The following is a 14,190-nucleotide window of genomic DNA, read 5'->3' as shown; positions in this document are numbered from 1 at the left end:
CCGGGGGGTGTCAAGGAATGTCGGGGGTTGGATGGGTCAGGAGTCCTGGGGGGGGGGGGCACGACCCCCTCGTGGGGTGAGGAGGAGGGAACCGGTTGTTAATTTTTTGGCAGCTCATCACTGGATGCATGTCCTCTGGAATGGTGGTTGAAGCATTAAGGGATATATGAATCTTTAGTGCCGACTACAACAGTGCCATGCGAATGCCTGTTCTCACTTTCAGATGACATTGTAAACAAGAAGAGGGCAGCATTATCTCCTGCAAATGTAAACAAACTTATTTGAGTGATTGGCTGAACAAGAAGTAGGACTAAGTGGACCTGTAGGCGCTAAAGTTTTACATTGTTTTGTTTTTGAATGCAGTTTTTTTGTACATAATTCTACATTCGTAAGTTCAACTTTCATAATAAAGAGATGGCACTACAGTGCAATTGAAAAATACTATTTCTTTTGTTTTTTACAGTGCAAATATTTGTAATAAAATAAATATAAAGTGAGCACTGTACACTTTGTATTCTGTGTTGTAATTGAAATCAATATATTTGAAAATGTAGAAAACATCGAAAAATATTTAAATAAATTATATTCTATTATTGTTTAACAGTTTGATTAATCGTGCGATTAATCGCAATTAATTTTTTTAATTGCTTGACAGCCCTATTTGTAATATCGTCACGTCTAGGAGACTCTCGTCATGGACCAAGACCCCAATGTGCTATACGCTGTATAAACACAGAAGAAAAACCGTCCCTGCCCCAAAGAGCTTGCAATCTAAGTATGAAACAAGACAGACACAGCCAGATGGGGGAATACCAGGAAACAATGAGGCAAAATTGGTCAGCATGATAGGCGGGGGTCACAGCAAACCAGCAGCCTAACCATTGCCATTCCTTCGAAGCTTGCAAGAGTCTCTCATTTGGATTGAGACTCACTGATTTTGGATTAAAGTTAAGGATGTTTTTAAAGTATTTCATTCTTATGATTTACGTTTGTAATGTGTTTCTGTGAGGCTTAGACTTTTGTCTCTTGCTAATGTTACATTGCCAAAAGTTCTCTGTGCAAGAATACCATATGGCTCCCATCCTGCAATGACTTATGCAGGTGCTTATCTTTATGTATGAGTAGCCACATGGAAGTCAACGGGGATTGCACTCAAATTGTAAAGTCACCCACGTACATAAATCTTTGCAGGATTAGGTCCTAGTCTAGTATCTGGTCGATGGGTGAAATTCTGGCAAAACTCCTTTTGACTTCACTGGGCCCAGGATTTCACCCTCTGACTTTAGCCAGTTCCAGATGACTCACAGGAAGGTATAAAACCCCATAAAGCATCTATAGCAGGGGTTCTCAAACTTCATTGCACTGCGACCCCCTTCTGACAACAAAAATTACTACATGACCCCAGGAGGAGGGACCGAAGCCTGAGCCTGCCTGAGCCTGCCTGAGCCCCATCGCTCCAGGTCGGGAGCCAAAGCCCCAGTGCTTCAGCCCTGGGCAGGGGGCCTGTAACCTGAGCCCTGCCACCCTGGGACAAAGCCAAAGCCTGAGTCCTACCACCCAGGGCTTGAAGCCCTTGGGCTTCAGCTTTAACCCCAGACCCCAGCAAGTCTAACGGCAGCCCTGGCAACCCCATTAAAACAGGGTCGCGACCCACTTTGGGGTCCTGACCCACAGTTTGAGAACCTCTGATCTATTGTATTAGTATATATAGTATCTATAGTACACCTCTACCTCGATATAACGCGACCCGATATAACACGAATTTGGATATAACGCAGTAAAGCAGTGCTCTGGGGGGGCAGGGCTGTGCACTCCAGCGGATCAAAGCAAGTTCGATATAATGCGGTTTCACCTATAACGCGGTAAGATTTTTTGGCTCCCAAGGACAGCGTTATATCGAGGTAGAGGTGTATATCAGAGGGGTAGCCGTGTTAGTCTGGATCTGTAAAAAGCAACAAAGAGTCCTGTGGCACCTTATAGACTAACAGATGTATTGGAGCATAAGCTTTCGTTGATGACGAAGTGGGTATTCATCCACGAAAGCTTATGCTCCAATACATCTGTTAGTCTATAAGGTGCCACAGGACTCTTTGTTGCTTTTTATCTATAGTATAGTATATAGTAACTGGTATATCATGGGGGGATTGTACTTCCTGACTATAGGTGGTGAGCAATTTATGCCCTGATGCATGAGCCCCATCGCTTCAGGTCGGGGGCCAAATATACCAATATAATTTGTATCCCAGCTAATGTAACTGCAGAGGCTAAAACATTAAGTGATTAACATGTTCATTTAAATTTCTAACCTTTTAACCTTTTTTTCTAATTAAATATTTTCATCATTAGGATCCTTCACCAGCAAGTTCCATGAAGTTAAAAAATATTGTGTTATAAAATATTCCTTTTAATTAAATAGTTAAACAGCTGCTTTTTAGAAGCAACCAAAATATTGTACAAGAGGGAAGGGCACGGTATACAGAAAGGATACACGGAAGTTCTAGAGGTGCCGGGGACCATGACTTGTGACTCAGGGCCATGAAACTCTTGGCTGGCAAAGGGTACAGTGGGCCAGATTTAAAAGGTATTTAGGCACCTAATAATGCAGATAAGTACCTAGTGGGATTTCCAAACGTGCCAAGGCACCTAAGCCCCATGGGCACCTACGTGCTTTTGAAAATCCCATTAGGCATCTATCTGCAACTTTAGGTGCCTAAATACCTCTAAAAATCTGGCCCAGTGTGTAAATACTGGGGCTGTTTTTAGAGTTTGTCAAAGCCTCTCTAAAGGACGTGAAGAGGTAAACTTATTTATAAGAGATGGTTATTAGATCATGGCTCAAAGAACCAGCTCTTGGCACAGAAAATCTAATTCTCATTCTGTGCTGTTTCACTTTTTTTTTTTTTTTAATTATCAGGAAGGCTGAAATATGGACTCATCTCAGGCACTGGCTTTTTACACTGTAATTGCCCATTTCTCCTCTGGCTGCTGGGGGCTGACTTGGTTACGGGGGTCACTGGAGGTAGCATACTCCAGCCACACTCCTTCCCGCCCTGACATTCTGGAAGGACTTAGCATTGCCAGATGGGCAGTTCCGCATGCCATTCCTTATTACGGCAGCTTTGCAGCCCCTTTGTGTTGCCAGAGCATGGGCCAAAACGTGTCCCACTGTCCCCACTGACAGAGATCTGCAGCCCCCAGGGTATTAAAGATGGGAAGGAGAAATCCCCACCTTTCCTCACATCCCTGCCAAGGCCACTCGAAGGTGGGAATGAGATCAACATACAAATGGGCAGAATCTCAGTGGGTGTAAATCGGCACAGCTCCATTCCAGTCAATAGAGCCACACTGATGTATACCAGCTGAGAACAAACCCACAACGTATGCCTCCATTGCACATCCACTCAGTTTACTTTCTTCCATCCCCACATCCATCCATGCTCAGCATCGCCAACCCCAAGTGTGCAAGAATCATGAATCAGGCAATCCAAAAAACCCACAAACCTGGCAGGAAAAAAAATCATCATTATTTTTTTAAGTGAATACATTTTGTGTTATTTTATCTTTGCTTTCTGGTTTCTGAGCTTTCAGAATACACTGGGATCATGTCATCAAGCTTATCTCTGCACCCACAGTGGCTAGAAGTGTACTCTTTCTTTAAAGAAAGTTAAGCGTCTCAGGTAATCACTTGACTCCTGGAGCTGGGGCTTTAAAAAAAGCACCACCTACTGTGAGAGTTGGCACCTCACCTTTCAGAAGCTACCTTTGGAGCAACAGAGAAGGGAGGTGAGACCAGGCATGTCAGTGGGGTCACCCCTCCCCTGGCTGCATCCTGAAACCCCAACATATGCCACTGGGGAGGGGAGAGATGAACGTGTGTGTGTCTCTTTAAAAACAGCTGGGCATGCCTCCCTGCCCCCCCCTCCGGCCTCCGCCAGGGAACCACTGCGCAAGCCCGGACACTAGAGCGGTCTGGCTTTGGAGGGTGAGGACCATAGAGTCCCACCGAGACAGAAGAAAGAGAGTAAACCCTTCGCGATCGGGGCCGCCCTGCGTCGGGAGCGGAGAGCTCGCTGGTCAATCATTCCCGCCTCCTGCGCGCGGGGGGGGCGGGAAAGAACGGCCGCACGCTTCATTGCGCATGCGCGACGGAGGTGTATAAGTAGAGGGGAGGGCGCGAGCTGGGACAGGGGTCTGTCGCTGTGGCGCAGGAGCTGTGTGGGGGATGGGGTGATCCACTGTGGCCTGATTCTTACATGCTCAGCCCCCCCCCCCCCCTTCCCAGGGGCTGATACTAGGGACCGGGGCTGCCCGGGAGGGGCCGCTTGTTAAAGCAGAAGTGCCCTCAGGGCTCGGGCTCCCTGCGGGCCCTGGCAGCCCCCTCAGGGGGGCAGCTCCCCGGCGGGGGGGACGAGGCGAGACCGTTTAGCTTTGTTTCACACCGTCTCACGGGGGGGGGGGGGGGAGATTTGGTGGAAGATTATAAAAGCGTTTGGTTTCCAAATCTCTCTCTCTCACACACACACTGCTGCAAACCTGCCCTGTCTGTAGGGCTCGTCCTTCATTTGGGGTTAGGCTTCATCACTGCCCGAAGGACAGCTGGGTGGGTTGGTGGTTGGTTTTTTTTAAACACTTAAAAATCCAGTTTGTTCAGTCTGCCTGCTCATTGACCCCGCTAAAGGAACAAAGAGCAGCTACAGATTGCTTGAAAGCCATTGTAGTGAGGGATCAGGCATGTTTTAAATTGCCAGAGGCTCTGGGACTTCAATTGATCTAGCCCAGGGGTAGGCAACCTGTGGCAGGGGTGCCAAAGGCAGCACGTGAGCTGATTTTCAGTGGCACTCACAGTGCCCGGGTCCTGGCCACTGGTCCGGGGGGGCTCTGCATTTTAATTTAATTTTAAATGAAGCTTCTTAAACATTTTAAAAACCTTATTTACTTTACATACAACACTAGTTTAGTTATATATTATAGACTTATAGAAAGAGACCTTCTAAAAACGTTAAAAATTATTTCTGGCATGTGAAATTAGAGTGAATAATTGAAGACTCGGCACACTGCTTCTGAAAGGTTGCCAACCCCTGATCTAGCCAATAGAAGAACCTGCTTCTAAAAGTATTCAGTTGAAGCATAGTATCTAGCATAAACTAAACATAAACATCTTAACAACAAGGGGACATTAATATTCAAAAGTAAGTCATAGAAAGGATTTGCACAAGTTCCACCCTGCAGGATATACACTTGGGTAGAAAGGGGTTCAAAATACTTGAGGTTGTTAAGTTCGTAGGGTTAAATGAATACAATCATGCCTTTTTTATGATTCTGATCCTATGTATTCTATTTCTAGTTACATATAAGAGAATTTGTTGCCTAGATATTTATCACTACTTAAAGCAGTGATGGGCAACCTGCGGCCCATCAGGGTAATCTCATTGTGGCTGGGAGCTGCGGGGGGACATGCCTGCAGACGGTCAACATCAGCAAAATGTCTTGTGGCCCGCAATCAGATTACCTTGATGGGCTGGCTACAGGTTGCTCACCACTGACTTAAAGGCATGCATTCATATCTGAACTTTCTCAAACATCTGGTATAATAGCTCAGGGCCCCTTGTACAGCAGAATGAAGATGTAGGATAGATTGTCAAACACCAAATATGATAGCAGAGGGCACCCTAAGACAAATCTCAAGGAGCACATAATTAAAAGGATCGTCTCAATTTAGAATATATTTACCTACATTCATCATAGTACCCTTTTAATAGTGTGCCAAGCTAAAGGCAACTAGGAAAAGATGACAGAACTGAATGTAAAAACTGAAACCTCTTCATACTTGTAATTCTGAATGTAGGGATTAGACTGCATACACATGTAAAGTAAAATGGGACTATACCTGTAAACCTCAGTTTTACTTGCATCAGACACTGTTGTTCTGCCAAGCATGTCTTCATCTGAGTAGTCATTAACTGATGATGTTTCTATACACCTAGACTGTGAGCTCTTAGCTTGTAGAACTGAAGCTGCAGGACTTGTGATGCATCTGGTGGTCCCAAAATGTTCAAGAAAATAGTTGGTGATAACTTCAAGAATTGTTTTCAGTGGATTCTCCTTTGCCTAGAGAGGGGGAGGAGGGAATACATTGCTTTACAACTATTGAAAGTCTCCAGTTAACTTTAGTTAAAACAGAAGATTGAGAAACATCTTAGTTTTACAGTGCAGCAGTTTAAACTGACTCATGGTCTTTTAGGATGCACTGAGGGGTTTTGCAGATATAACGTCATGTTAGTTCATAAATGGTATGATTCAGGAAAATATTAAGGAATGTTGAGTACTCAGAGATCCAGTTTATTTTACACCTTAAAGATTTTTAAGAGTCAGAAGCTTAAAACAGAATAGGCAGACAGTGAAACAAAACATTCTTTCCCCAGTCCTTTTTTCTTGGCTTCATATTTAAAAATATTTCTTAATACAATATCCAAATAAATGACTAAAGTGGTATGTTTATTCCAGTAAGAAACTACTTCTTGAGAAACTGACCATAATGGATTGAACGAACTAGAATATTATACATGCAATAATAACTCAAACTTCTGATTTCTGTTCCGTTTTTCTTGCAAAAAAATCTTAAGTTCTGCAGCTAGCATTAGCTATCCAATTAGATATAAGTTAATACAATCATGCATTTTGAACTATATTTCTCAAATGTTGGTTTAAAAAAAGTCAGAAATATTGGGTATCAACCACTTCTGTGTAAATGTAACAAGGAAAAGGTATTGAACAAAACATAAGTCCTTCAAAACCAGTAAAAAACTACACTGTTTAACCATACAAAGCAGAGCATTAAAAGCAAAAACAAACCTAAAGTAACTATGGTTATATCAGGGTAATTGCTACTCATTTTACATAGTATATATCAGGGGTCAGCAACCTTTCAGAAGCGGTGTGCTGAATCTTCATTTATTCACTCTAATTTAAGGTTTCACGTGCCAGTAATACATTTTAACGTTTTTAGAAGGTCTCTTTCTATAAGTCTATAATATATAACTAAACTATTGCTGTATGTAAAGTAAATAAGGTTTTTAAAATGTTTAAGAAGCTTCATTTAAAATTAAATTAAAATGCAGAGCCCCCCCGGACCGGTGGCCAGGACCCGGGAATGAAAATTTGGCACGAATGCCATAGGTTGCCTAGCCCTGGTATATATTGTTCAAAAGTATCCTAAACCAATTTACATGTGTACCATTTACTGTTTCCAGCAACATCTGTAGTTGAGCAAGGCTACCACATACAGAACCACAATATTTTGGGACAAGTGAAGTAGCTGTACATGATATACCTGTAAAAATGCAGGAGAAACTTGGGTAGGTAAAATTACTTGAACTGAAATGTAGGTAGGGCCGTAGTGCTAGCACACCTACTTTTACCCTCCCCTGCCAAAAAAAATGTATGGTCTACAATACTCATAAGTGGTAAAGGCTTAGTTTTACAAAATGTTTTGAAAGCATGATCTGATAACAGTGCCTGTAATACCAGGCAATGTCGCATTCTTGTTCAATTCTGACTCAAGATGATGCTCAGTATCCATTCTATCTGTAGGTTAGATTCTGGTGTACAAAGAACTTCATCTGGAAAATGGATACGCTAAAAGTGAATAATCTCTGATGGAAAATTAACTGCTCCCTACTCTTTAAATAACGTTTATGTAGACTGAAGTAATAATAAGAGTGTTCCATCTCCAGCCCTTAAACTTGTGCTATGCAACTTACACAACCTTGTTACCTCAGCCCCTCCTTAAAGTCAAAATGTAGATCAGGTCTATTCTTTACAACCAGTAATGGGAAATGACACATGTTGTAAGTCCAGCTAACAGCTCTTTGCACTTTAAAGTAACTCCATAATGATGATTCTTGTCTGACCAGGTTTTTAAGATTGCTTTTAACATGTAATATACAACTCTTGGTGATGCTGACTTCTGGTCACTTAAGTACAAAACTGAAAATTCCCTTACCTTGTTTTGTTTGTACAAAGATTGTAGATGCAAAACATTTCGCAGTTCATTTCTATTGTTGATGCTAAGTGCAGTACGTGGAAATTCTCTGTCCATAATGGCACTTGTCTTTTTTAAACCCTCAAGGGAAGAAATGTCAATTTTAGAAATACTGCAGGAAACATAGTACAACTTTAAAGTTTACAACATCTTTATTCAGTAAGTCATACCTAATTTGAAGCTTGCTATAAATGCTACAGTACATACACCACTAGTGCTTAAACTTCCTATTATTATCTTGGATAATTTAACTATTGCTGTATTATCTAAACTTCTTTTATAATTAATCAAGGGAAGCCTGCAAACACAATGGTTACATTATACAAGGTGATGCTTAAAGCATGGCTACAGTGCTTTTACATCAGGAATAAAATCTATATGCTCACAATATATAAAAAAATCAATAAAGCTTGGTTATGAAATATGTATACCAGTGGCTTGACTTTTTCATAGGTGCTGAACTTCAGAATCTCATTAATATCTGATGGGGCTGCTGATAGTACTAGTGAAAACTGGGCCTGTTGTGAATATAAATTCCCAGAATATTTAGGGAGCAGATAAAAATCTTTAAGAGGATGCTGAGAATTCATAAAATGTATCTGAAACAGTAGCTTATGTTTTTATAGTCTAAATACTGATCAGGTCTCATTATATGTGTAGAAAACAAGCTGTATTATATGTTCAAAGGTCAATAAGGCATCTGATAATGGCTGTCTAGAAGTCCTCATATTCCTCCTGTGTTGCACAAGCTGTTGAGTATTTTCAGGAAGTATTTGACCATTAGTAAATAATAACTTGAATATGCTATTATCTTTTGTCAAACATAAAATGTTGGAATTGATCTGAAGAGACCTTAACAGTGTATTTCAAAACATGGCTAACTACTTTAAAGCAGGCTAAAAACCAATCCAAAACTTCAAAATGTACACTTCTACAGAACTCTTGTGTTTTTCTCTAGTTAAGAGAAGCAAAGCACCACTTTTAGTTATATGAAGTCTCTTTCTAAACTTAGTGAACTTATGAATCAGGTTGAGTTGAAAGGTTACACAAAAATGATTAACAGCAGTCCCAGGACAAGATTCAAATATTAGATCTACACCTGAATATCTTATAAAATCTCTGCTTTAGAAAGACTCCATAGAAAATTACACTGAAATGCTAGCTTTGGAGAAGAATCCCAATTTTAGTGTAAACAATGGGAAGGTTGAAGCTAAAATCCAGCAAAACAAATTACGTTGCTCTCTTGAGACATGAGATTCCTACTTGATAGTTATGCTGAGAGACTGCTTTAAGGAGTTAAGGTGGCTGGCTTCAGTCCCAAAGATGCGTGGCGAAACTGCTAGTGAATGATTCTCTGCTGCAGACACCATGCTTCTGAGCTACGAAGTAGCTCCATAGAAAGTCACATAAACACACAAAAAGCACTACGGCAGAAATGAAATAAAGGCAGCCTCTTTTCAATTGTAATGTGTCCCTTGCTTAATGGAAGAATAAATTCCGGGAGATGAATCTGGCACAGGTTCTGGGTTTTCGATGTGAAGGACCTTGGGCAAATACAAGGCTTGCTTCATTCTGCCACCATCCCGCTGCTCAGTTTAAACTGATAATTTTAATAGTGGCTCGCTAAGTGTTCTATGTACACGTCTAATCTAAAAAGCAATGCAGTATTTTTACCTGAACATCTTGGTAAAATGTCATCCTGGCAGATAACTTCCATTGTGCTTTGAAACAAAGAGTTGATTCATAGATTCATAGATTCATAGACTAAGGTCAGAAGGGACCATCGTGATCATCTAGTCTGACCTCCTGAACATTGCAGGCCACAGAACCTCACCCACCCATTCCTGAACTAGACCCCTATCCTCTATACCCAACATACAGTTTTAATTGCATGGTATAAAGTTGCAGCAATTCAGCCTTGAATTGCAATCTTATTAGACCTTACTAGTTAATTATGATCAAGCCAGGCCAGTACTTGGATAGGAGACCTCCATGAAACATCTGCATTAAGTGCTGTAGCAAGTTATTTTGGCAGTTCAATAGGTAGCACCATTTCTACTGATCCAATGCCCCAGGACCTATTGCTGAAAGTGCTGCCTGTCTGGTAATTCATAAAACCATCTTCCTACCCATTTGTAGTCAGTAAAGATCTTCACGGGTTTGGTCCCGGGGCCCATTGAATTCAGTGATAAAGTTTCCATTGACTTCATAGCATAAGGCAAATAGAGAATTAAAACTTGTTTTAAACTAATTCCCGTGGATGGGAACAGCATCTGGATCCTGGAATCCTAACTATCTCAACCCATATACCAAAATTATAGCTCTAATAGGCATCAGTGCAGATGGAGAATATTATGAGGTGAAGAGTGGATAGTACAGAGATGTATGAAGGTGGTGCTTTCTATAATCCCTACCAACTAGGCCCTTAACTCAGAGAAGTCTGAGAGGAGATATGATAACAGTTTTCAAGTACATAAAAGGTTGTTACAAGGAGGAGGGAGAAAAAAAATGTTCTTAACCACTGAGGATAGGACAAGAAGCAATGGGCTTAAATTGCAGCAACGGAGGTTTAGGTTGGACATTAGGAAAAACTTCCTAACTGTCAGAGTGGTTAAGCACTGGAATAAATTGCCTAGGGAGATTGTGGAATCTCCATCATTGGAGATTTTTAAGAGCAGGTTAGACAAACACCTGTCAGGGATGGTCTAGATAATAGTCCTGCCATGAGTGCAGGGGACTGGACTAGATGACCTCTCGAGGTCCCTTCCAGTCCTATCATTCTATGATTCTGAAAATAGGATTTTTGATTTCTGATCCTAAGTTTGGTATGAGCACCAAGAACATTATTTAGAGTGCTCCATAATGCCTTACATAGAGTAGCGGGCTTCCAGAAAAACTAGTTTTTCAATAAATCCTTATTAGGATTTCAGTTTTCCCTTTAATATCTCAAACTTTCCAGAGGGAGCTGCATGAATGTTTGAAAACTAAATAAATTTAGAATGGGATTTTTTTACATTCATAAAATCAGTTCTCTATGCGTAATTCATGACTGTGCTGTTTCTCTGTATTCCCCTGCTCCCTACATGCATTCTGACTGCTTGATCTCTATTAGGTTTGGGACACCTAATATTTGGACAGCATCAGAATGGATACTTCCCAGTAGCCCCCAGAAATATTCCATAACCTTTTTTAAGTGTTGATGGGGGCATTTTCAACAAAACAGATTTTTATATGCACAGTCATGTTTCTTTAGTTAGATAAAACCCAACTTCCGTATTCAGAAATGTTACTATTAAAGAAATGCCTTATGGGAAATGTAGTCTACTGTTTTTATTCTAGTAGCTTGTTACAGTTTAGATACAACCACCCAAAACCTGGAAAAATTCTATCCTCTCCCCTAGCATCCTTTAATCTCTTTCAGATGACTGGGGGGCTGTTCATTTGTTGTTTTGCTAGGGTCTCTCACATGCATTGACTGGAGCAAAATGAGACAAAATTACCTTTCTGCTGAGAAATTCTCTAACCAAAGATGCAGCCACTTCTTCCACAAAAGAGTTATCCATTTTATTCCAAAACATACAGGGGTGTTCTTTACTTGATCAAAATTGGTCATTAAAATTTGCTGACTTCCTAGCTCTTCCGTACAGCCATTAACCACTGCATTCCTGAAGCAGACAGCTCAAATTGCAGCCTGCAGTACCCTCCTCTGTTGCTTTGTCATGGATTTGTTGCCATGGAGACTGTGTGTCATCAGAGATGGCCAGAGAACTCCGCCCCTCTGTGAGAAAGTAGATTTTTCATGCAGCTGAAAAGAGTTCTTGTGTTAACACTCAGTATGCAACCAGTGTGCATAATACTTCTATTAAAGTTCAATATATTGTAAACATGAGATTCCAAGAAAACCATTCTCAACTTTGGATCATAATACTCAAATCTTAATTTACCCAAGATTTTCTAAATTATTTACTAACATATTTAATGAAAATTTGCCTATTCATTTTAGTGAGCACTTTTCTAGGTCCACATTTAAATGTCAACATTGGCATTAGAGTTTAGAGGTAAGCTTACTACATATGACAACATGAAGCTATTAAAATTCTTGGAGGCATCCGAAAGGAACAATTTCATAGATACCAAGGCCAGGAGGCATGACTGTGTTCATGTAGTCTGACCTTTTATATAAAATAGGCCATAGGACTTCCCCAAAATAATTCTTAGAGTATATATTTTAGGGGGGGGAAAATCAATCTTGATTTAATAATTGTCAGTGATGGGTAATCCCCCATGGTCCTTGGTAAATTGTTTCAGTGGTTAATTACCATTACTGGCAAAAACCTATGCCTTACTTCAGGCTGAATGTAACTAGCTTCATTTCCAGCCATTGGAATAACTGTGCTTGACTGAAGAGCCCATTATCAAATATTTGTTCCCCATGTAGATACTAAGACTGTAATCAAATTACCCCCTTAGTTTCTCTTTTTAAACTAAATAGATGGATATCTGAGTCTCTTATATGGCATATTTTCTAATCCTTTGATCATCCTCACACCTCTTCTCTGAACCCTCTCCAATTTCTCAACATCCTTCTTGAATTATGGGCACCAGAACTACTCACGGTAGTGTGGCTGCAGTCCCACCAGTGCGAAATACAGAGTAGAGAGATTGTTTGCAATCATATTGTAGTGGCAAATGATTCACTTTTCAAACACTAGAAACTAGTAAGGTAACACGGAAGCTGAATTTTTCTACCTTGGCAGCTTCTGTAGAGGTGGGAGCGTTCAGCAGAGGAAATACCCTTGTGAGATCTTAGTAAAACACAAACACTGTATGTAGGCTGTTATACATTTTCTATTACAAATTCTGAGGTGAATTGAAGGGAGTCAAATACAACAATTTTTCATAGTTCATTGTAGAGAAAATGCATAATAAAACATGCATTAAGATGGATTTCAGAGTATCACAATGAAATCAAGGTTGGCATGCCACATTTTGCTGTTTTATGCAAGCCAAAAATTAACTTCCATTTTACTTTTCTGTTGATGTGCCTTCATTTGGTGTGCTGCACACTATAATTGACTATGTACAGAGGGCCCCTTCCCTAAACAAATGGATACTCTAGATCAGTGGTTCTCAACCAGAGGTACGCAGAGGTCTTCCAAGGGGTACATCAACTCTTCTAGATATTTGCCTAGTTTTACAACAAGCTACATAAAAAAACACTAGTGAAGTTGGTACAAACTAAAATTTCATACAGACAACGACTGTATACTGCTCTAATTACGATATCTACATACACTAATAACTATGTTTAAAACAACAACAAAGAATTAGAGTCCAAAAACCACAGGGAAGACTTGCCGAAGCAAGAGGGGTCCTAAGAACATAAGAATGGCCATACTGGGTCAGACCAAAGGTCCATCTAGCCCAGTTATCCTGTCTTCCGACAGTGTCCAACACCAGCTGCCCCAGAGGGAATGAACAGAACAGGTAATCATTAAGTGTCGCCCATTCCCAGCTTCTGGCAAACAGGCTAGGGACACCATCCCTGTCAATCCTGGCTAATAGCCATTGGTGGACCTATCCTCCATGTACTTATCTAGTTCTGTTTTGAACCCTGTTATAATCTTGGCCTTCACATCATCCTCTGGCCAGGAATTCCACAAGTTGACTCTGCGTTGTGTGAAAAAAAATACTGTACTTCCTTTTGTTTGTTTTAAAGCTGATGCCTTTTAATTTCATTTGGTGACCCCTAGATCTTGTGTTATGAGAAGGAGTAAATAGCACTTCCTTATTTACTTTCCCCAGACCAGTCATGATCTTATAGACTTCTATCATATCCCCCTTAGTCGTCTCTTTTCCAAGCTGAAAAGTACCAGTCTTATTAATCGCTCCTCATATGGTAGCCATTCCATTTTTGTAGCCCTTTTCTGAACCTTTTCCAATTCCAACCTTTTCCAGCAACCGTCACGGGCAGTAAGAAGAAACTGAGAGGTGCGTGGCCGGCGGTACCCCTTATATAAGGTGCATGAGTGTGCAACTCTAGAGGGCGCTATTGCCAGCCCAGCAGATACCACTGAGGGAAAAATCTCCGGCAAAGGTGCATGTGGCACGCACACACCTAACGTGGAGTGGATGAGTAAGCACTCAAA

General features: G+C 40.9%; 1 protein-coding gene across 1 annotated transcript in view; it reads right to left on the bottom strand.

The window, feature by feature from the left end:
* The window catches only part of MINDY4 (MINDY lysine 48 deubiquitinase 4), a 91,065-nt gene extending 79,446 nt beyond the window's left edge, over positions 1–11,619 (bottom strand). The window contains exons 1-3 of the mRNA XM_065399836.1: positions 11,542–11,619; positions 8,003–8,122; positions 5,888–6,108 (exon numbers count right to left, since the gene is read on the bottom strand). Of these exons, the coding sequence (XP_065255908.1) occupies positions 5,888–6,108; positions 8,003–8,122; positions 11,542–11,619 (419 nt within the window). The remainder of the gene's footprint in view (positions 1–5,887; positions 6,109–8,002; positions 8,123–11,541) is intronic.
* Between the last annotated feature and the right edge of the window lie 2,571 nt (positions 11,620–14,190).

Source organism: Emys orbicularis, chromosome 2, assembly GCF_028017835.1.
Source record: "Emys orbicularis isolate rEmyOrb1 chromosome 2, rEmyOrb1.hap1, whole genome shotgun sequence".
NCBI classification, from domain to species: domain Eukaryota; kingdom Metazoa; phylum Chordata; order Testudines; family Emydidae; genus Emys; species Emys orbicularis.
Note: the sequence above shows the minus strand (reverse complement) of the source record. Positions and strands in the feature narration are given on the sequence as shown.